Source organism: Apodemus sylvaticus, chromosome 2 (genome assembly GCF_947179515.1).
Source record: "Apodemus sylvaticus chromosome 2, mApoSyl1.1, whole genome shotgun sequence".
In the NCBI taxonomy this organism is placed as follows: Eukaryota; Metazoa; Chordata; class Mammalia; order Rodentia; family Muridae; genus Apodemus; species Apodemus sylvaticus.
Window position 1 is genome coordinate 42,633,156 of NC_067473.1, and position 22,597 is coordinate 42,655,752.

A 22,597-nucleotide genomic window follows, 5' to 3' on the forward strand; every position below is an offset into this window, starting at 1 on the left:
TGAAAATGTATTGGCATGCCTTTCAAAGGCTAATACCTTCTGCCATAGGAGAAAACAGAACTGTGAAAATGAAGCTGTTTCTCTGCACTTCATGCTGTACCAACGCCACTGTTCAACTGTAAGGACTCCTGTGATCCCTTTTATATAGATGATAACATTTCATTTGCATTATATGATCATAAGTACATGCTAAAAGATGAAGTCAATGTCTTGTAAGTTAGTCATAAGCAAACAATTTCATTAGTTTTACTATTTCTGACGATGAATACAATTTCGTTGCTTATTACAATTTTTCTTTAAATAAAGTTTCTTTACTTAAGTTTAGAAAGATACTTTGAGGAGTGGGGCAGCATTGGCGGCGGCGGCGGCGGCGGCGGCAGCAGCAGCAGCAGCTGGTCCAGCTGAAGGGCCATCAGCTGTGGAACCAAGGCGACACAGGGACCAGTTAGGCCCTGCGCCCACGACCACTGACCTTCGCTGACCAGCCGGGCAGCAAGCAGCTGCGGTTCTGCGGAGCCTTTCGCTGCACGGAAGCCACTTCAGAACTCGGCTGCCCGCCAGTCAGGAGAGACTCACCTCCATCTTGATTCCAGACTCCGGAGATCGGACAGACTGAGGTATACAATCCGAGGCCCAACACCACAGGGGTCTGAGCCCGACGGGCGTTGGCCTGCACCCAGGCCCTGGGCTGTTCGGGTGGCCATCGGGGCGCCAACCCAGCCAGGAGTTTTTTTTTTGCCCCGGCCAGCGCACGCTCTGCCATTTTGCCTACAGGACCCAGAGTGCTCGGGAGGGCAGAGACGGCTAACAAGCGTAGCCTGAGGCTAACAAAACAGGGGTCTAGGCCCCAAAAGGCACAGGACTGACCCCAAGAACTGGGCGGCTTGGTGGGCCATCTGTGTGTCAACCTGCCCAGAAGGTTATTAGCACAACAGACTCTCCCGGCGCTTTCGGGGAGCACGGACGCTCACGCCAGCCATCCAGGTAACCTGGCGGACCCAATTAACAGACATAGCCCTAGGGGAACTTTGCTCGGACCTTGGCCTCCCAGGCTTTTGCCTGGACTCAGGGCCTGGGCGGCCAGGCTAACCTTGTGTGCGCCAGCCCGGTTGGGGAATCAGCTGCCCAGCGGAGTGAGCAGAACACAGGGGAGGTCACAGCAGCATACACCTTCGGCGCTCCCTGGGGGTGCACACGGGCTCCATCTGGTCCACAGACACAATCTGGGGCAAGGCCTCAGGCAGAAGCCCTCAGCTCAACTCTCTCCACTTCAGATCAGCCTGGGCGGCCGCACCACATCTCCAGGTCCCTCAAGAGGCTAGCGGGGGCTTCCGGGCGGCCAGCTGGGAGAAGTCGGTGTGCTCCAGTGAATCCAGCGGGCCCCAGCGGGAGCCTTCGGGTGCCTGCTTCGGGATCTGAACAGCCTGGACAGCAACACCCTGTCTACAGGCAGTGCAGGGTGTAAGCTGTGCACCAGAGGCCAATGGAGAAGGGGCAGCTTGCACTGGTGAGTCCAGCACTGACAAGATAAACTAACACCAGTGAGAACTAGATGGCAAAAGGCAAACGCAGGAACGTCACTAACAGAAATCAAGGCAATATGGCAACATCTGAAGCCAATTCTCCTCTACCAGCATGTCCTGGATACCCCATCACACCAGTAAAACAAGATTTGGATTTAAAATCACTGGTCATGATGCTGGTACAGGAACACATGAAGGACATACTTAAAGAAATTCAGGAGAAAATGGATCAAAAGTTAGAAGCCCTTGCAAGGGAAACACAAAAATCATTGAAAGAAATCCAGGAGAATACAAAAGCCAACAAGGAGGAAATGCAAAAAACACTTAAAGAAATACAGGAGAACTTTGGTCAACAGGCTGAGGTCATGAAAGACGAAACACAAAAATCTCTTAAAGAAATACAGGAGAACTTTGGTCAACAGGCTGAGGTCATAAAAGAGAAAACACAAAAATCTCTTAAAGAATTACAGGAAAGCACAAACAAGCAAGTGAAGGAGCTAAGCAAAACCATCCAGGATCTAAAATCAGAAGTAGAAACAACTAAGAAAACTCAAAAGGAGACAACTTTGGAGATAGAAAGCCTTGGGAAGAAATCAGGGGACAGAGATACAAATATCAACAACAGAATACAAGAAATAGAAGAAAGAATCTCAGATGCTGAAGATTCCATAGAAACCATGGACTCAACAGTTAAAGAAAATGCAAAATGCAAAAAGCTTGTAACCCAAAATATCCAGGAAATCCAGGACAAAATGAGAAGACCAAACCTAAGGATTATAGGCATAGATGAGAATGAAGATTTACAACTTAAAGGGCCAGCAAATATCTTCAATAAAATTATGGAAGAAAACTTCCCTAACCTAAAGAGAGAGATGCCCATGAATATACAAGAAGCCTACAGAACTCCAAACAGACTGGACCAGAACAGAAATACTTCCCGTCACATAATAATCAAAACACCAAATGTTCTAAACAAAGAAAGAATATTAAAGGCAGTAAGAGAAAAAGGCCAAGTAACATATAAAGGAAGACCTATCAGAATCACAGCAGACTTTTCACCTGAGACTATGAAGGCTAGAAGGTCCTGGGCAGATCTCATGCAGACTCTAAGAGAACATAAATGCCAACCCAAACTACTATATCCAGCAAAACTCTCAATCACCATAGATGGAGAAACTGAGATATTTCACGACAAAACCAAGTTTACCCAATATCTATCCACAAACCCAGCCCTAAAAAGGATAATAGGAGGACAACACCAATACAAGGAGGGAAACTTCACCCTGGAAAAAGCAAGATAGTAACCTTTCATCAAACCCAAAAGAAGTTAAGCAATCAAATTTAAAAAATAACGTCAAAAATGATAGGAAGTAACAATCACTATTCCTTAATATCTCTTAACATCAATGGACTTAATGCCCCAATAAAAAGACACAGACTAACTGACTGGATACGTAAACAGGACCCTACATTTTGCTGCTTACAGGAAACACACCTCAGGGTCAAAGACAAACACTACCTTAGAGTAAAAGGCTGGAAGACAATTTTACAAGCAAATGGTCTCAGGAAACAAGCTGGAGTAGCCATTTTAATATCAGATAAAATTGACTTCCAACGCAAAGTCATCAAAAGAGACTCTGAGGGACACTTCTTGCTGATCAAAGGAAAAATACAACAAGAAGAACTCTCAATCCTGAACATCTATGCTCCAAATGCAAGGGCACCCTCTTTCATAAAAGAAACTTTATTAAAACTCAAAGCACACATTGCACCTAACACAATAATTGTGGGTGACTTCAACACTGCACTTTCCTCAATGGACCCATCAGGAAAACAGAAACTAAACAAGGACACAATGAAACTAATTGAAGCTTTGGACCAATTAGATTTAACTGATATATATATATATATATAACATTCTATCCTAAAACAAAAGAATATACCTTTTATTCAGCACCTCATGGTACCTTCTCCAAAATCGACCATATAATTGGTCACAAGACAGACCTCAACAAATATAAGAAGATTGAACTAATCCCATGCCTCCTATCTGATCACTATGGAGTAAAAGTGGTCTTCAATAGCAACAGAAACAATAGAAAACCCACATACATGTGGAAATTGAACAATACTCTACTCAATGATACCTTGGTCAAGGAAGAAATAAAGAAAGAAATTAAAGACTTTTTAGAACACAATGAAAATGAAAACACAACATACCCAAATCTATGGGACACAATGAAAGCAGTGCTAAGAGGAAAACTCATAGCCCTGAGTGCCTCCAAAAAGAAAATGGATAGAGCATACATTACCAGCTTAATGACACACCTGAAAGCCCTAGAACAAAAAGAAGCTATTTCACCCAGGAGGAGTAGAAGGCAGGAAATCATCAAACTCAGGGCCGAAATCAATAAAGTAGAAACAAAGAGAACCATACAAAAAAATCAACAAAACCAGGAGCTGGTTCTTTGAGAAAATCAACAGGAGAGATAAACCCTTAGCCAGACTGACCAAAGGGCACAGAGAAAGTATCCAAATTAACAAACTTAGAAATGAAAAGGGAGATATAACAGCAGAAACTGAGGAAATCCAAAAAATCATCAGATCCTACTACAAGAGCCTGTACTCAACACAACTGGAGAATCTGGAGGAAATGGACAATTTCCTTGACAGATACCAAATACCAAAATTAAATCAGGACCAACTAGACCATCTAAACAGTCCCATAAAGCCTAAAGAAATAAAAGGAGTCATAGAAAGTCTTCCAACCAAAAAAAGCACAGGACCAGATGGTTTCAGTGCAGAATTCTACCAGACCTTCAAAGAAGAGTTAACACCAATACTCTTCAAACTATTCCACAAAATAGAAACAGAAGGAACACTACCCAATTCCTTCTACGAAGCCACAATTACGCTGATACCAAAGCCACACAAAGATCCAAAAAAGAAAGAGAACTTCAGACCAATTTCCCTTATGAACATCGATGCAAAAATACTCAATAAAATTCTTGCCAACCGAATCCAAGAACACATCAAAACGATCATCCACCATGATCAAGTAGGCTTTATCCCGGGAATGCAGGGTTGGTTCAATATACGAAAATCCATCAATACAATCCACTACATAAACAAACTCAAAGAAAAAAACCACATGGTCATTTCATTGGATGCTGAAAAAGCATTTGACAAAATTCAGCATCCTTTCATGCTTAAAGTCTTGGAGAGAACAGGAATTCAAGGCCCATACCTAAACATAGTAAAAGCAATATACAGCAAACCGGTAGCCAGCATCAAACTAAATGTCGAGAAACTTGAAGCAATCCCACTGAAATCAGGGACCAGACAAGGCTGCCCCCTTTCTCCTTATCTTTTCAATATTGTACTTGAGGTACTAGCTCAGGCAATTCGACAACATAAGGAGGTCAAAGGGATACAAATTGGAAAGGAGGAAGTCAAACTATCATTATTTGCAGACGACATGATAGTCTACCTAAGTGACCCAAAAAACTCCACTAGAGAGCTCCTACAGCTGATAAACAACTTCAGCAAAGTGGCAGGTTATAAAATCAACTCAAGCAAATCAGTGGCCTTCCTATACTCAAAGGATAAGCAGGCTGAGAAAGAAATTAGGGAAATGACCCCCTTCACAATAGCCACAAACAGTATAAAGTATCTTGGGGTGACTCTTACCAAACATGTGAAAGATCTGTATGACAAGAACTTCAAGACTCTGAAGAAGGAAATGGAAGAAGACCTCAAAAAATGGGAAAACCTCCCATGCTCATGGATCGGTAGAATCAATATAGTTAAAATGGCCATTTTGCCAAAAGCAATATACAGATTCAATGCAATACCCATCAAAATCCCAACTCAATTCTTCACAGAGTTAGAAAGAGCGATTATCAAATTCATCTGGAACAACAAAAAACCCAGGATAGCTAAAACTATTCTCAGCAACAAAAGAAAATCTGGGGGAATCAGTATCCCTGACCTCAAGCAATACTACAGAGCAATAATGTTAAAAACTGCATGGTATTGGTACAGTGACAGGCAGGAGGATCAATGGAACAGGATTGAAGATCCAGAAATGAACCCACACACCTATGGCCACCTGATCCTCGACAAAGAGGCTGAAAACATCCAATGGAAAAAAGATAGCCTTTTCAACAAATGGTGCTGGTTCAACTGGAGGTCAGCATGCAGAAGAATGCGAATTGATTTATCCTTGTCTCCTTGTACTAAGCTCAAATCCAAATGGATCAAGGACCTCCACATAAAGCCAGACACTCTGAAGCTAATAGAAAAGAAACTGGGGAAGACCCTTGAGGACATAGGTACAGGGAGAAAGTTTCTGAACAGAACACCAATAGTGTATGCTCTAAGAGCAAGAATTGACAAATGGGACCTCATAAGGTTACAGAGTTTCTGTAAGGCAAAGGACACGATCAAGAGGACAGATCGGCAACCAACAAATTGGGAAAAGATCTTCACCAATCCTACATCAGATAGAGGGCTAATATCCAATATATACAAAGAACTCAAGAAGTTAGACTCCAGAAAACCGAACAACCCTATTAAAAAATGGGGTACAGAGTTAAACAAAGAATTCTCACCTGAAGAACTTCGGATGGTGGAGAAGCATCTTAAAAAATGCTCAACTTCATTAGTCATTAGGGAAATGCAAATCAAAACAACCCTAAGATTTCATCTTACACCAGTCAGAATGGCTAAGATTAAAAATTCAGGAGACAGCAGGTGTTGGAGAGGGTGTGGAGAAAGGGGAACACTCCTCCACTGCTGGTGGGGTTGCAAATTGGTACAACCACTCTGGAAATCAGTCTGGCGGTTCCTCTGAAAACTGGGCACCTCACTTCCAGAAGATCCTGCTATACCACTCCTGGGCATATACCCAGAGGATTCCCCACCATGTAATAAGGATACATGCTCTACTATGTTCATAGCAGTCCTATTTATAATTGCCAGATGCTGGAAAGAACCCAGGTATCCCTCAACAGAAGAGTGGATGCAAAAAATGTGGTATATCTACACAATGGAGTACTATTCAGCCATTAGAAACAATGAATTCATGAAATTCTTAGGCAAATGGATGGAGCTAGAGAACATCATACTAAGTGAGGTATCCCAGACTCAAAAGGTGAATCATGGTATGCACTCACTAATAAGTGGTTATTAACCTAGAAAACTGGAATACCGAAAACATAATCCACACATCAAATGAAATACAAGAAGAAAGGAGGAGTGGTCCCTGGTTCTGGAAAGACTCAGTGAAACAGTATTTGGCAAAACCAGAACGGGGAACTGGGAAGGGGTGGGAGGGAGGACAGGGGAAGAGAAGGGGGCTTACGGGACTTTCGGGGAGTGGGGGGGGCTAGAAAAGGGGAAATCATTTGAAATGTAAATAAATTATATCGAATAAAAAAATTAAAAAAAAAAAAGGAGGGCAAAAAAAAAAAAAAGGAAAGAAAGAAAGATACTTTGACCATTAAGTATTACCCTAATCTATCCTTTTCCTCAGAAGTAATCACAAGAAAACCTATGGCCCATCTTCAGTAACTCATCCTAGGGTAAGATTTTCTGGTGATACCTCTTTTGTAACTTTTCCTTCATGATCCTGTCCAATAAAGTCATCAGTTTACAAAACCACAAAGATAACAAGTGAAGTATTTGCATTTTTATTTTTATTGAGACAAGGCCTTACTGTGTAGCCAGTTGGCCTGACACTCACTATGTAGAGCAGGTTAGCTTCAAACTCAGAAATTTATCATCATGCTTGGCTGAAGTTACCTTTTATGATTTGTTTCAGTATCACTGAAAGTTGATACACATCTTCATTTATTATCATGGGTAGTGAAATACAACATACTATTTTTATTTCGTCTGATGAAAATTTTATCAAAACTCTGTGATCCTACCCTCATGCTAAAAGACTGTAAAAATATTAGCTTATCACATCATCAGCACTGATCCGAAGAGATGGGTGACAGCTCAACCTTAAAAAAAAGGTTATAGAATATACCAATAATTCATATACAATATTCCTTAGAATAATACCTCTTAAATGAGACCCATTTTCATGTAAATAATCTGTCTTGCATGTCAAAGAGTTCTGAGGATGCACACAAAGACTATCATTAAAGAGCATTCATGCTCATTGTGTAGGTGCTAAGTGTTAAAACTAGTATTTAGTATTTAAGTGTTTATTTTGTATAGTTCACTCAATGCAATCTATAGCACTGTAAGACAAGGGATTGGTGGAAAGTGAGCTCAGAGGCGAAAGACAGGGAATTAAAGTGTCCACAGGGAATGGGATAAAGCCTCTTCTTTCAGAAGCGGCTTGAGTCACACTAGGTACTGAAGGAAAGCCTCTCTGTGCGCTGAGTCAGCAGTGACTCTGCCTAATTCTCACATCCAGAAAGTTTGTGGGGTTGAGTCTCCATGGGTAGACAGTATGCTCTCAATGACAAGACCTTAGTGCTTCCCACTATAAGGCTAGAAATTATATGATATACAACATTATATCTTTGTTTTCAGACTACAGCTAGGTTTGTGTTTATGTAGAAAACTTGAACCAGAGTTAGAATGAAAGAATAGTTAGCATGTAGGCACTATGGATACATATATATGCACATGTACAGAGACTAAGATGCAACCTAGTACAGCTAAATTGACCAGCTCCTTAACTATCTTTATCTTAGACCCTGTCCTAGTTAGGGGTACTATTGTTGTGATGGAACAATATGGCCAAAAGCAACTTGGAGGGTTAAAGGGTTCTACATGACTTACATTTCCATACCAGCTTTCATCATCAAAGGATGTTAGGGCAGGAACTCAAACAGAGCAGGAACCTGCAGCCAGAGCTGATGCAGAAGCCACCGAGGAGTGGTTCGTTCTTGCTTGCTCAGCCTGCTTTCTTATAAAACACAGGAAAGCCAGCCCAGGGATAGCAAGCACGATGCAGAATGGGCTGGGTCCTCCTCCATCAATCATTAATGAAGAAAATGCCCCAGAGGCTTGCCCAAGCCTGGCTTTATGAAAGCATTTTCTTTTTTCTTTTTCTTTTTTTTTTTTTTTTTTTTTTTTTTTGAGACAGGGTTTCTCTGTATAGCCCTGGCTGTCCTGGAACTCACTCTGAGATCAGGCTGGCCTTGAACTCAGAAATCCGCCTGCCTCTGCCTCCCAAGTGCTGGGATTAAAGGCTTGTGCCAGCACCACCCGGCTATGAAGGCTATGAAAGCATTTTCTTAACTGAAGTTCCCTCTTCTCAGATTCCTCTAGCTTGTGTCAAACTGACATAAAAGTATTCAGCACAATCAATCTCTTTTTGATGTGACACACAGAGAAATCAACCTTTCCTTTCTTGTTCATTTTCAAGATTACAGATTAATATTGATATCGCAATATAAATATTCAAATATTTAATAAAATCCAAATGCAAAGGTCCCATAGTTATAAATTCAAACACTTTAAAAAAATTAAATCTCTTGGGCTCAAGAGATGGCTCAGCGGTTATGAGCACTGGCTGCTCTTCTAGAGGGCCTGGGTTCAATTCCCAGTACTCACAAGGCAGCTCACAACTGTCTGTAACGTCTGTTCTAGGGGATTCAACACTCTCATACAGTTAAATATGCATTTGAAACACCAATGTACACAAAAGCAAAAATAATTTAAAAAAAATTAAGTCTCTTTAAGAATACAAAATATCTATTAAAATTCAAAGTCTCTTAACTGTGATTGCCTATAAAATAAAAAACACTTTCTTACTTCAAAATGAAGAATCAGGGCATAGTCACAGTCTGAACAAAGGGAAACCAAATCCCCAAAGTATAAATATGTCAATACCCAATTATCCGGCATTCACTCATCATCTTCTGGGTTCCTTCCAGGGGCTTGGGCTGCTTCTGTGGTTCTGTCCTCTGAAGCACACACAGAACGTTTTCTAGGCTTGGCTGGTTCCACTACACTGCTGCTGTTTTTGGTGGCATCTTCTAATTACTGGAGTCTTTTGCTATCACTGTACTATACTTTCACCAATAGTCTCTCCTGGGCTTTCTTCAGGGACACTGACCATGCCAAACAGTGCCAAGCCCCACTGCTCTCTATGACCCCTTCATGCCTTCAAAACTAGTACGAAGTTTGGCTGTCAGCATGAGGTATAGCCTTAGCTGCTTCTGGAACAGCTCTTTTGTGTACTGACCCTGAGGAAACACTTCATTCAGTGATTCTGGTCTCATATTATTCAGCTGATTCTTCAGCACCAGTTGACCAGCATCCACTGTCCCAGTAAATCAAAGGTTTTTCTTTAGTGGTTCTGGACTCATTAATCATAGCTGACTCTTGAGCTCCAACTGACCAGATGCTCCAGATCCTTCAAACAAAAGGCTCCAAACAGTCTTTGCTTCCCACTGAACCTTCACTGTCCAGGCCCCCATCTTCTGCACTGCTCTTAGAAGACACCATTCTTATCTTCCAGGCATCTACACAATAGCTCGCTGAGTTCTCAACACTTATTGGCTTTTCCTAAGCCAAACTTCCAAAGTCCTTCCACAATCCTCCCCAAAGCAATATAGTCAGGTCTGTCACAAAAATATCCCCACCACCCTAGTACCAAGTTCTGACCTAGTTAGGGCTACTGTTGTGATAAAACACCATGACCAAAAATGCAAAGTGAGGAGGAAAGGGTTTATTTTACTAACAGTTCTATCAAAAGCAGTCAGGGCAGGAACTCAAGCAGGGCAGGAACCTGGAGGTAGGAGGTGATGCAGGGGCATGGAGGGGTGTGCCAGATGGCTTGCCCTGCCTTACTTGTTTTTATAGAACACAGGACCACCAGCCCAGGCATGGCACCACCAACCGATGGGCTGGGTGCTTTCACCTCAACAACTCTGAAGGGTTGTATGTGCTTAGCCCAGGGAGTAGCACTATCAGGAGGTGTGGCCTTGTGGAGTAGGTGTGTCACTGAGGGCATGGGCTTAACACCTCATCCTAGTTGCCTGGAACTCAGTCTTCCACTAGCAATTTTCAGATGAAGATGCAGAACTCTCAGCTCTGCTTGCACCATGCCTGCCTGGACACTGCCCTTCTCCCACTTTGATGATAATGGACTGAACCTCTGAACCTGTAAGCCAGCCCAATTAAATGTTGTCCTTTATAATACTTGTCTTATGTCTGTTCAGAGCAGTAAATGCCCAAGACAACAACCAATTAGCAAAATGCCCTATAGCCTTGCCTGTAGCTTCATTTTATGGAAGCTCTCTCTTAAATGAGGTTCCCATCTCCTCTGATCACTTTAGCTTGTGTCAAGGTGACATAAAACTAGCCAGCAGAGATCTGTATTACATTAATTTCAAATATATCTTAGAGGATAGTAGATATGTGTTGGTTGCTTCCTCAGCATGTTTCCTTTTATTTTCAATTGAAAGGAGTTTGATTTTCTTTAAAACTCACACATTCCTCTGTTTAAAGCAGTCGTGTGGTTTGTGTAGATGGGCCCTTATTCTATGTTAAACTCTATAGAGATTCTTGAACCTAAGCAAAGGGTCTGGCTCAGAAATGAGCATTTGCCATTTCTTAGACAAAGAAACAAAAACAGTATGTTAAGGACTCCCATGAATGAAGTTTCTGTTGTGTTGATGCTCCAAAACCTCTAGGGACAGTGTGGTCTGTTAACGTCAAGTGGTAAAACAAACTCTGTAGCATGAAAACAAGCCCAGTTCTTAGACAAAGACATATCTACAAGAACAAAAACAAAGTTGTGACTGATAGCACCAAGAACTTGTGAATGGATTCTCCTCTGTAGCCTCACAAGTCATTTTATGAACTTACTATTGTTAGGTTGGTATACAAAGTAGAGTAGGCCGTTTGTAGGCCCTGTGGTTTTGCAAAAGTAGTACGCAACTAAAAGTCTAGAGTAGTCTTAAGCACAACCTAAGGCTGCCATTGCCAGAAAACCCACAGAAAATGAATGCTTGATACACTGGGCCTTTTTTTCCCATTCAGACTTGTAGCATTGGGAAGAAACACAGGATAAGCTACGATTCAAAATATCTACAAATAACTGTCTTTAATTGGAATGACTTATGTGTGTTTTAAAAGACTGCTAAGAATTTGCTTCCATTCATAACAGAGGAATTAACATAGCCACTGTTGCAAAGCCTAGCTTGATAGTTTTGTTTACACTGAAAGTATAGAAAATAATACAGCCTAACTCTAATGACCCCAAGAAGTCAGAAGTTTAAAATGCTATCTCACTTTGTTATAAATTAGGTAAAAGGTTACATTCCAGAGCCCACCCTTTGTTTAGAGCTAGCAGAAAGGCCTTGAATAGGTGATCTTAGCCCCATAAGGTAACTAGAAATGGGCTAAGCTTATCTTGCTTCTGTAAACTGCTTATGCCTATGCAGGAGTTCACGCAGCTATAGACATTCAAGAAAATAGGAAACTAATTGGTCCACTGAGCGCGGGCTCCGATAATTTAAACTGATTGGCCTAAAAACTAAGGAGTGGTACAAATCAATTGGCTCGCATTTTGGGGGCTCTCCATGCTAAGAAATGATTGGTTTGTGATTCACGGGCTTTGTCGTAAACTTATAAAAGTTGTCGCAATTCGGCACTCGTGGTCCACAGTCCTCTAACCCTGCGCGGTGTACGGCTGTGGAACCCAGAATTCTGGAATAAAGAAATCCTCATGTTGTTGCATCGAGACTGTTTCTTGCGAGTGATTTGGGTGTTGCCTTCCGGGACATGGGGTGCTGGGGCACCCTCGGTTTTTGGGGGTCTTACAATACTTGATACAAGATGCTAGGTTCAAAAGAATGGGGCAGTTCTATATCAAACAGACGAGAACATTATGGCAGCGAAGCAGATCTGAGCAGTGGATTTAGTGATAGTCATAAAAGCTTGAGAATTTTCATTTGTTGTTCAGAACTGAGATCTGCACATTTTCTGCCTAGTGTGTTAATACGTATTTTATGATTACTGTGCCTCTTGAAATTACTCAACTGTGTCCCTGAAGCCCTAATGCAGCCACAAATAGTACAAATGTTCATGGTTATGGCTGTGTGGTAGCAAAGTTGGTGTACCAAAAAAAATCTGCCTCTGCACTGTAGTTTGCCAACTCTCTTAGTGGGAATGGAAAGAAAGGGCTGGAGTATACTTGCCTCAGCGACCGTGGCCCTAAAGCACTCTTTAACTAAACCTTCAGAGTGCCCTTTGTGGGCAACAGCGGCAGCAACGGCAGGGCAGTGCAGTGGAGCTCATCTGTTGGCAGTCAGAGAACAGCTCTAACAGCAGCAACATGCCACAGACATACAACACCCAGAAAAGAAAGGGGCTGAAAACACAGGGGAGAGGCTGAGGAGATGGTTCCCTGTTGAGAGCCATTTGCCTGCTTCTTTGAAGCAGAGAAAGGAAAAAAGAGAAAGGAAGAGAGAGAGAGGGAGGGAGAAAGGAAGGGAGGAAGGGAGGGGGAAAGAGAGGGAGGGAAGGGAAGAGAGAGAGAGAGAGGGAGGGGGAAAGACAGAGGAGAGAGAGAGAGAGGAAGGGAGGGAGGGAGAGAGGGAGAGATGGAGAGAGAGAGACTCTGCCTGCCAGGCAAGTCAGGGTCTGGGGCAGATTTCCTGGCCTGCTGAGGCAAGGAAGGATAGGAGAAAGTACACTTGAAGCTGGAGGCGAGGGGCTGAACGTTCTATTGACCTTGGTCAAAGGAACAGGGAGGCCTCTGGACAAGAATAGATATCCTGTGTAAATTTCAGCAGTTGTTTGTTAGCTTGTTGGCTTTGTTTCCCATGGTACTGTGGGGTATAAAAAGGCTATGAATAATAAACTGCAGTACTCACTGGCAGTCCTCCCAAACCTATCTCTTGTCTCTGTGTCTTTTTGCTACCTTTGTACCTATAATCATCCTCTCTCCCCACTCAGGAATGGTTTGCCTTAGTGCCAACAGGCTCTAGCATGGTTCCCCCAGATAAAACTGTTTGCTGTGCAATCTAATAATGAGTTTGATGCTTGTGATCCTTGGATGAAAAGGGAGACCTGACTTCTCAAAGTTGGCTTATGACTTCAGACCTGTACCATGTCCTAATCATACAGGGGCGCGCGCACACACACACACACACACACACACACACACACACACACACACGGTACATATATACTACTAATAAAATTTAAAACCATTGGTTATACATTGTTGATTGACTCACACATATCTACAGTTCAACAGGTTAGGTTACTTTAACAGTCCTATCTTTACTGTTTTCTATCCTTCTGGTTCACCAACTGCTATCACCATACCACCCATAATTTGTCCTATATACCATTTCCTTTCTTGTCTCCTGATCACACTTTTTTTTTATCCTATTACTGCAATGAATCAGGAACTCATCCTGAGACTCACGATAGATTAGTTTCAGTTCCAATCCATTTCCTTGAAATGTATTTACTTTTTCCTCCAGTCCTAACTTAAATCTTATTTTTTTTAAAAAAAAAAAAGCTTTCCAGTACTTTTTCACAACCTCTCTTACCCTTCCTTAAAGCACGTACAAAGTGTACCATTCTTTCTGCCCCATTAGAAAATATGACAATACACACATGAAATGTTAGAATAAGCTTTGGGGTGACAAAACAATTATTGTTTTAAGATGCAGTCTATTTTCTTGAATAGTCATAGGTATAATTTGTACAGCAAGCTTTAAAGGAATTCTTTTTACCTCCCCAACAGTTTGATAATGTCATTACTGTCACTTTCTCTAATTTAAACCAGGGCACAGAAAGCTCAATCATTACAAAGCCATAATTCTTCAGCTAAGAAAGATTTTAAAACCCACAACAACAAAAGAAATATTCCATTATTAGAATTATTAGGAGTGCAGATTCCTAACAGCCAGTTTTTAAGTGAAAGTACCATTAAATAAATAAAACATTATAGAATGGGAGGGGGTTGCGGGAGGCTGAAGGTATATAACTCATTGGTACAGGACTTTTGAAGACTTGTCGCAAGGCCCCCGTTACACACACAGAGAGGAGAGGAGAGAGAGTCATACTTTTACCAAGACGTGAAAAATAACAGAACTGTGGCAGGATCTAAATAAACCCATGTCCAAAGAGAGTTTACGTGAATTAAAATAGCGACATCAATGATCTGGGACAGAATTAAGAGTGAAGCCTGGTGCTTAGTTACACTTTTCTGCAATTAGTTCATTAACTGGAACCTTTATTTATTGAATTCCACCCTGGGGAAAGCTAAGTCTTGAGAAATTGATGAAAGGTGGCTGTCTCTTTCTTAAGGGAGGCTCATGCGCCCTCCGCTATTTGGCTTCCGTTTTTTAAAGCTCGTTGAATCGCCAAGTTCAGAATACACAGACATTTTTACAGTTGGATTCTCCGAGAATGCACATCACGAAGCTGCAATGTGCTCCCTTTGCACTGGGATATTCGGCTTTTTAAACTTGTTCGGCTCATGCTGGAGAAATCTAGAGCTCCCTCCACCCTGCATCTACGTTGCCTATGAGACCAAAGAATCTCCTTCAATTATCAACGGAAACATCTTCATCTCGTGTGTCTTCCGGCAGAAAGTGTCCTCCCACCCTACCTTTAGTAACTACCACAGTGCCTTCCCGTCCCCTAGAATCCTCCAATGTCTCCTTCCAGCCCACCTTCAGGGACAAGTCCGTACTTCTCCCCGTCCCCGCCTTTGTCTCGCTTTCCAATCGGCACCCGGAAGCCCAGCGGAAACACATTGCGCATGCCCAGTAGTCAATCCCGCCCACTTCCTGTTTGCCCCATCTCCTTTCCCTTACCGATTCGTCGCCGCCGAGGCTTCAGAGTCTCGCGATATTTTCGTCCGCCAGCGGGCGCGAACCTGTACGTGTTTCTGGCCGGCGGTGTTTTGTCTCCTCGTTGCGGATTCCTCTCGGATTCCCGGAACCCCCGGGCCCAGCAGCATGACGTCTGCCTTGGAGAACTACATCAACCGTATCCTGGGGCGGGCTGTTGCGACGGCTCAGGCTGCGGCGGCGGCGGGAGGGAGCACGGGAGGCCCGGAGTGGTGGGCGGTGGGCGGGGGACCCAGGGTCGGGATTCGTGGAGGGAGCTCCCGGGTGGACCCGGGGCTTTTTCCACCCACGGCACAGTTCTCTTGTGGCTCATGCACAAGTTTTTGCTTGTGCACGATCCACCACTGGGGATAAGATGAACTGTTTCCCTAAGGACTCTGAGTTTGCAGGTCCCGACTGTCTTGCTGCTTGTTCGCGGATAGCATACACAGATGGCTGCTTCTCAGATTTGGATATCGGGTCCCGTACCTCTGCTTGAAATCTTACTCTGATGGTGTTCAGGGAGTGGCTAGTAGCTTTTCAGAGCCCAGGTGAAGTTTTAAGCTAAAGTTGCTGTTCGAAAGTCAGGGCAAAAACTTTGCACTCAGCATATGTTCAAAAAAACCAGAGGAATGCCAAAGACGCCTAAGTACAGAGAACTTTTAATGATGCGAGAATTATTGGTACTTGATGGCGTTAATTACGATAGGGTCTTGGATGAGAACGGCCTTAACATACGTACAGCGATCCAACATTAGTTAGCAATCATCTAATTTTTATTCTGAAGGTTAAGAAAGGAGTCTAACTTGTTCGGTGTCATAGATTGAGACCATTGCTGTTTAAACCAGAGTCAAACCGTCACGTACCCTTCTCCCATCAGATGGACTGTTTTCAAGGTACAATTGAAACAAGCTTCAAAACTTTCAGTTTTCTTCCTCACGAGCAGTGGCAGTGTTGAATCTTAATCCTATCCCTTTTTTTCCTTTTTAAGTAATTGGAACCATTTCCATTCCGGGCTGAAAGTTTTTCCCTTTGTATTCTTTAAGAAATACTTTCCTTGACTCTGTTCTCAGGAACCGTCGCTGTTATTACTTCTGACGGCAGAATGATTGTGGTGAGTGGCATGTTCATTTTCCTCTTTTCCTTAGGCTTATTGCTTGTCAACTTGAGGTAACATTTCTGGCCTAGCGTTCAGGCACCGGGGCATACCTTTATTTCAGAGTTCTTATCATTCACCTATTTAACAGTATCCCTTGGCTGCCTGTATAGCTTTTCTAACCAACCTCGAAGGCCTCTCATCTGACTCTCAGAGCTGCGGTGCCATAAGCTGTATTTCTTGCACCTCTTCCTTCTATTCCATTTTGTTTTAACTTAGAGACCTTAAACGATTTACATATTATATGTGTGCCCTAATAGGTTGCTTATCAATGAGGAGATTTAATCCGAGAAATGTATCTTCAGTGATTTCATTGTTCTTCCAAAAATAATAAATGGTTTTGGAAACTTAAGTTGCTATGACTTCACTGGAGGTACAGTCTTTGGGACCTGATCTTCTATCTCTGATTGAAATATTTCCTGTAAGACTTTAATCCCATGTTATCCCATTCTGTATTTTTTTTCTTAAAGATTTATTTTTATTTTTGCTCGTGTTTGTATGAGTGTCTGCCGTCTGTTTTGGGTACACAAGGAGGCCGGAAGAACTGGAGTTGCAGGCATTTGTGAGCCACAATGTGTGGGTGCTAGGAAGGACTTTGGAGATCAGTATGGACTTAAGCGCTGAACCATCTCTTCAGCTCCGTGGTTGTCCCTATTAATCCTTTTATTCTTCTCTCTCATGAGCAGTACCAGGCAAAGTGACATAGACTAAATACTTATCATGTGCAAAGTATTTTGTGTGTCATTTAGTCTGACATACAGCCTTGTGAAGAATTAGCACATTGTTATTAGGAATCAAGCTTAGAAAAAATAAGTTACTTTCCCAGACAGTCAGTATGACAGGTGACAAAATGATATAGTGTCATAGATTGTGTTTTATTCCAAAACCAAAGTTATTTCCTTTGCTTGTCCTTAATAAAGGAAACAAATATATAGTTTTTTTTCTTTCTTTCTTTCTTTCTTTCTTTCTTTCTTTCTTTCTTTCTTTCTTTTTTTTTTTTTTTTTTTTTTTTGGTTTGTAGTTTGTTGTGGTGGTGGTGGTGGTCAGTTCATAGTGTATAAATTTGTAAACTATGGGCTATTAGGAAGTCTGTAGCTGTTAAAAGATAATTTGCAAATAGCTGATTTTTTAAAGCCTCCGGCTTAAATACCTTGTTTCTGTTATATAAGGTTTATAGAAGAAAAGCTAAAGAAAAGCATTGACATTGATTAGTTCTATCTTTATCAGGAAGTCATCCGATAAAATATTTGTGTATAGAATGAAGGTGAGAGGACTTTTCTGGGGCCACCATTTACCAACTGCTATAGTAAATAGCCGGTTTCTAGACTCCAAGTTTCTATTTTATCCTGATTCTATATAATTATAGCTTTTGGAACATGAGAGCTTAATGGCGGATCTAAGAGATTAACTAGCCAAATCCAAAATAAGCTATTTTGTCAGAAACTTGAATAGCACCTTTCTAAAGCCATAAAATTTTTCCTGCTTATTTCCTTCAACTTAAGTTTCTGAGTATTTCAGTTCTAATATGTCTCCTGTAACATTGAGAGAATTCAGTAATACCTAGACACAAGACACAGGGTTGTTAGCAAGGAGATATGAAATATTAACTGTAACTATCCCCTAGTTTATAATAACATTCTTTACAAAAAAGTAGTATAGTTACTTTGTAATCTGGCTCTGGAACTATTTACTGTACATGAAATAAATCTTGATCCATCATTTTAATATAGCATGGGGTACTTTAAAATGGGCAAAACAAAATATTGTCTCCAAAGATGAAGGAAAGTGGAGGTGATTCATGCAGTATATTTCTTTAGCACAGGTCCTTTCCCTAAAGTAATATACAGTGATCTTTTGTATTGAGGGTTTGTGGTTCCCCTTTTAAGCTACAAACAAAATCATTTCTCCTTAAATCTGTCCTGTTTTAATTCATTATTCAGCGCTAGTTCCCAGACTGTGTAAGGCCACTTACTTAAGAATAGTGGTGCCCGCCTGCTCCTTGCAAGTCCCAACAACTGTACAGCAGTCAGATTCGTGGTGCAGGTTTTCCCCATCATAAAACAAGGTTGAGGTAAGCTCTGTGTCATGGAATACTTCTGGACAACAGAAGATATTTTATCTTCTAGTAGACTCAAAGGAAGACGTAAGTACTTAGCTGACAACTGAAATGGTTTGATTTATATATTCAGAACCAGAATCTTTTTTGTTTATTCCCGCTTTCTTTGATTTCTTTCTTATTGTTTTCAGGGAACACTGAAAGGTTTTGACCAGACCATTAACTTGATCTTGGATGAAAGCCATGAGCGAGTGTTCAGCTCTTCACAGGGAGTAGAACAAGTGGTCCTGGGGTTGTACATTGTGAGAGGTGACAATGTGTAAGTACAGCGGTCGGTGGCAGTACAGTTTTGATACTGCTATGCTTGCTGTATGCAAGAGAGATTTTTCCCCAACATATATGATGCCCTATGTATAATAGAATTGTGCACTTACTTGTTTTGTAGATACAGCTTATCTTATATATATATAATTGTAAACATTTTATGTTGAGATGCCTCAGGAGTCAACTAAAGTGATCTCATAAACCAAACATTTACCTACTGAGATTTCTTGTGTATTTACTTTTTTGAGAATTGGGCTTTGAACCTAGAATCTTGTACTTGGAGAACAGGCCGTCTGCTATTGAACTGTGTTCTCTTTTTACATCTTGAGACCAGGCCTTCCTAAGTTGCTCACACTGACTTTGAACTTTAGAGTCTCCCTACTGCCACAGCCTCCTAGTAGCATAAACCACCAGTGTGTGTGCCCAGATATGGCCAGAAAGGGCCCTGCTTTGTTTGTTTATTTATTATAAGTACACTGTAGCTGCCTTCAGACACACCAGAAGAGGGCATTGGATCCCATTACAGATGGTTGTGAGCCACCATATGGTTGCTGGGATTTGAACTCAGGAGTTCTGGAAGAACAATGCTCTTAACCACTGAGCCATCTCTCCAGCCCCATCAAATTCTTAAAGAGGCTTCTTAACGATTTGGAAAATCTCTTTTAAAACATCTCCCATGTTTACTGTTTTTAGTGTAGTGGATATACTTAATGTGTCCCATGAAACACCTGCTGTCTGGTTGAATTTAGAACATTGATAGTGTAGTTTGAGATATCTTAGAGGTAGCACTTTGAGAAAAGCAGTAACCGTTTTGGGCAGTGCTGTTCAGTCACTTTCTGATGATGGCATGCCTCATGATTCAACACTTTGCATTACAGCTACTTGCTTTGTGTAGCTGTGGTGTGTTTGAAAAGTGGTGGTAACCAGAGAACTTTAAATTTTGATTTGGGGATTCTTTGTTTGCTTGGTTTTGGGTTTTGTTTAATTTTTTGTTTTTGAGTATAATGAGGCTGACCTGGAATTTGTTACTTAGCCCACATTTACTTCATTCTCCTTTATCTTCCCAAGTGCTAGTTAGCATTATACATGTCATCTACCTTTTGTGGCTAAAATTTAAATATAATTATATTTATGGTTTTAGAATACTATGAAGAGTCAAAATATGACTAGAAGACAGCAAAAGATATTAGTAACAAGGAGGTTTGAAGGGATATATAAGATGTAGGACAAGGGACACTGAATTTACTTTGTGGATATGCTTAAGTTTAATAGTGAATACTGTAAGCTTATTTTAAAATGAACACATGCTCTATTTACTTAACTTTATCTGAAAACCGTATTTAGGTAAATATGATCAATTGAGCCTTAATTAACGTTGTGTCTATAAATGGTCTCCGGAGATGACTTTTGGGTTAGATTATAAAGTGGGAGATCCAGAGCAGAGGGCCAGGTCCTCTGAGCACAGCAGTACTGACGAAACACTAGGAGTGTGTCGACTGATGGATTATTACAGTACCCCTTGTGTCTATGTAAAAAGTAACTAGAATTGAACATTTACCCTAAACCTACCAGGACTAAAACCTGCTTTTAGGAGCCCATGAAAACAGACTTAGAGTTTTAAGAGTTTTTAACAAGTAAATGGATTAGAGTCTTGTTAGTAGCTTGCAATTAGCCCTCCTACCCCATGAGGTATTTTGTTTGTCTTTTATGTAAATGCTGCAGATCAGCTGTCAGTTTTTCAAAGAGCTGATGTTCAGACACTTCACAGAATCTCTTTATGTATATTGCTGTAGTATCTTCACGATGTTTCTTGAGCTCCATGACTTGGGGTAATTCACTTAGTGATGAAATGGCTTTTGCTTCCTACCTTGTGTTTTCACTGCACCGTCTCAGTTCCACGTTTCAGAAGATGCTGTAGTTAATGAGACTTTAGAAATGTTTGTTAGCTTATTTTAGAAATGATTTAACTCTGTCTTTTTTCCTATACTAATAACAGAGCAGTCATTGGGGAAATAGATGAAGAGACAGATTCTGCACTCGACTTGGGGAACATCCGAGCAGAACCTCTGAACTCCGTAGCACACTGAAAACGCCATGTGTAGAGAGAAGTCTGTAAATCCTGTACAGAAACGTCTTATTCTGAGAGTGATGTTTAGATTTTTTATGAGTGTGTAATTGTGGATTTTGACTTCATGTTGGTACACTGTAATATGTAATTTAAATATTTCTACATTTTTATTGGGAAACATTGCCTAAATTAATAAATGTGGTTGCCTGGTTTATTTTTCTACCAAATGATACAAAAATCTAAGGGTCATTTTGAAAACTTAGAAAATACCATTTACTTTTGGTAATTTAATATTTATGGGAAATTGGCTGTAAAGGGAACTTAGTCTGTTATTGTAACTTATACATGCAAATAATAGTAATAAATGACACATTTCTTTTTGTGGTTTTCTTTCTTTCTTTCTTTCTTTTCTTTCTTTTTTTTTTTTTAACAGAAAATTACCAGATAGTAAATTGCCCTCTACAGGTAACTGTGCCATAGACTTCATCCCAATGTACTGCAGTTCTCCAGTAGTTGAAAAATTGTTCCCTCGGGTCTAAGAAATGAAAAAAAAGTTTTGGTTGAGTAATGAAAAACTTGCAAACTTAATTTGCAACAAAAGGTAATAGGAAACTAGGAATGACCAAGAATATGTGGATAAATCTTTAGATGCCCATTAAGGTCACAGTATTTGGTATCTGCGAATCTTAAATGCCGTTGTACTATTGAATTCTTTTAGAAAGAGTGAGGAATGTCTATATTCAAAGAGTTTTTGTTTAGTGTGGGAAATTAGTTAAGTCAGGAGCAGTGGTCTCTGCTATCTCTCTTAGTCCATGAGGCTACTTTGTTAAACTTTTCAAAAATATTCATAGGAACAGTGTTGTAAGTCATATTTAAATATTTTAAGCACTCATAGAACTCATCAGTTTAATGTGTGGGTATCTTAGTGATAGAGTAGAGAAATGTAGACATCCTTGTAATTCAAATAAAGTTTGTGTTTTTATTATTTTTCATTTTTATAAGTGAAAATACAAAATTTTCTGTAAGGATGCAACTAGTAAAAATTTTATGTTTTAAAGGCTATGATCTTCACAACAGTTTCTTGCTTCTGTTAAAACATAAGCAGCCACAGATAATTCATAAATGTATAGTCTTGGCTGTCTTCCCAGTAGAACTTCATTTACAAAGCAGTCAGGCTCTATTTGGCCTGAATGCCATAATTTTATGAATTAATCTAAAGTCAGTTCAAAGAGAAATGATGATGCAGTTTGTAAGTTCTGAGAAAGGCTTATAGAAAAGGCTGTCTTCAGGGATTAGAACCAAGTTTGTTGAACACTTTAATATCCAGAAGTCTAATAGAGTCATTTTGGTTAAGAACAAGCCTTGTGAGGAAGGGGTGGGAAATAATGTAAGTCACAGCTTGGCATCAGCACTTTCCAACCTGTAATCAGTAATAAAATGATTGTGATGCAAAATGGGTAAAGCCAGTGAGTTTAGGGACTGAAAGCCAGATAGGTTTTTTTGAAGTCTACATAGTGCTTTACATCCTAAACTGATTGCAAAAATTAAGCCAGATTGTTTATTTCCTCAAAAGTTTTTATTCTACCAGTACAAATTAAGTCCATACATCTTTTCCCAAATGTGTTTTTCTGATTGAGA

The 22,597-nt window shown here is 40.8% G+C and overlaps 1 protein-coding gene across 1 annotated transcript; it reads left to right on the plus strand.

Moving 5' to 3' along the window:
- Positions 1-15,356: 15,356 nt before the first annotated feature.
- Lsm8 (LSM8 homolog, U6 small nuclear RNA associated) lies at positions 15,357-21,339 on the plus strand. Its single transcript, XM_052173282.1, has 4 exons — positions 15,357-15,515; positions 16,429-16,469; positions 18,759-18,886; positions 20,888-21,339. The coding sequence occupies exons 1-4, from the start codon at positions 15,485-15,487 to the stop codon at positions 20,976-20,978; spliced, it is 291 nt and encodes a 96-aa protein (XP_052029242.1). The 5' UTR covers positions 15,357-15,484; the 3' UTR covers positions 20,979-21,339.
- Positions 21,340-22,597: the final 1,258 nt, after the last annotated feature.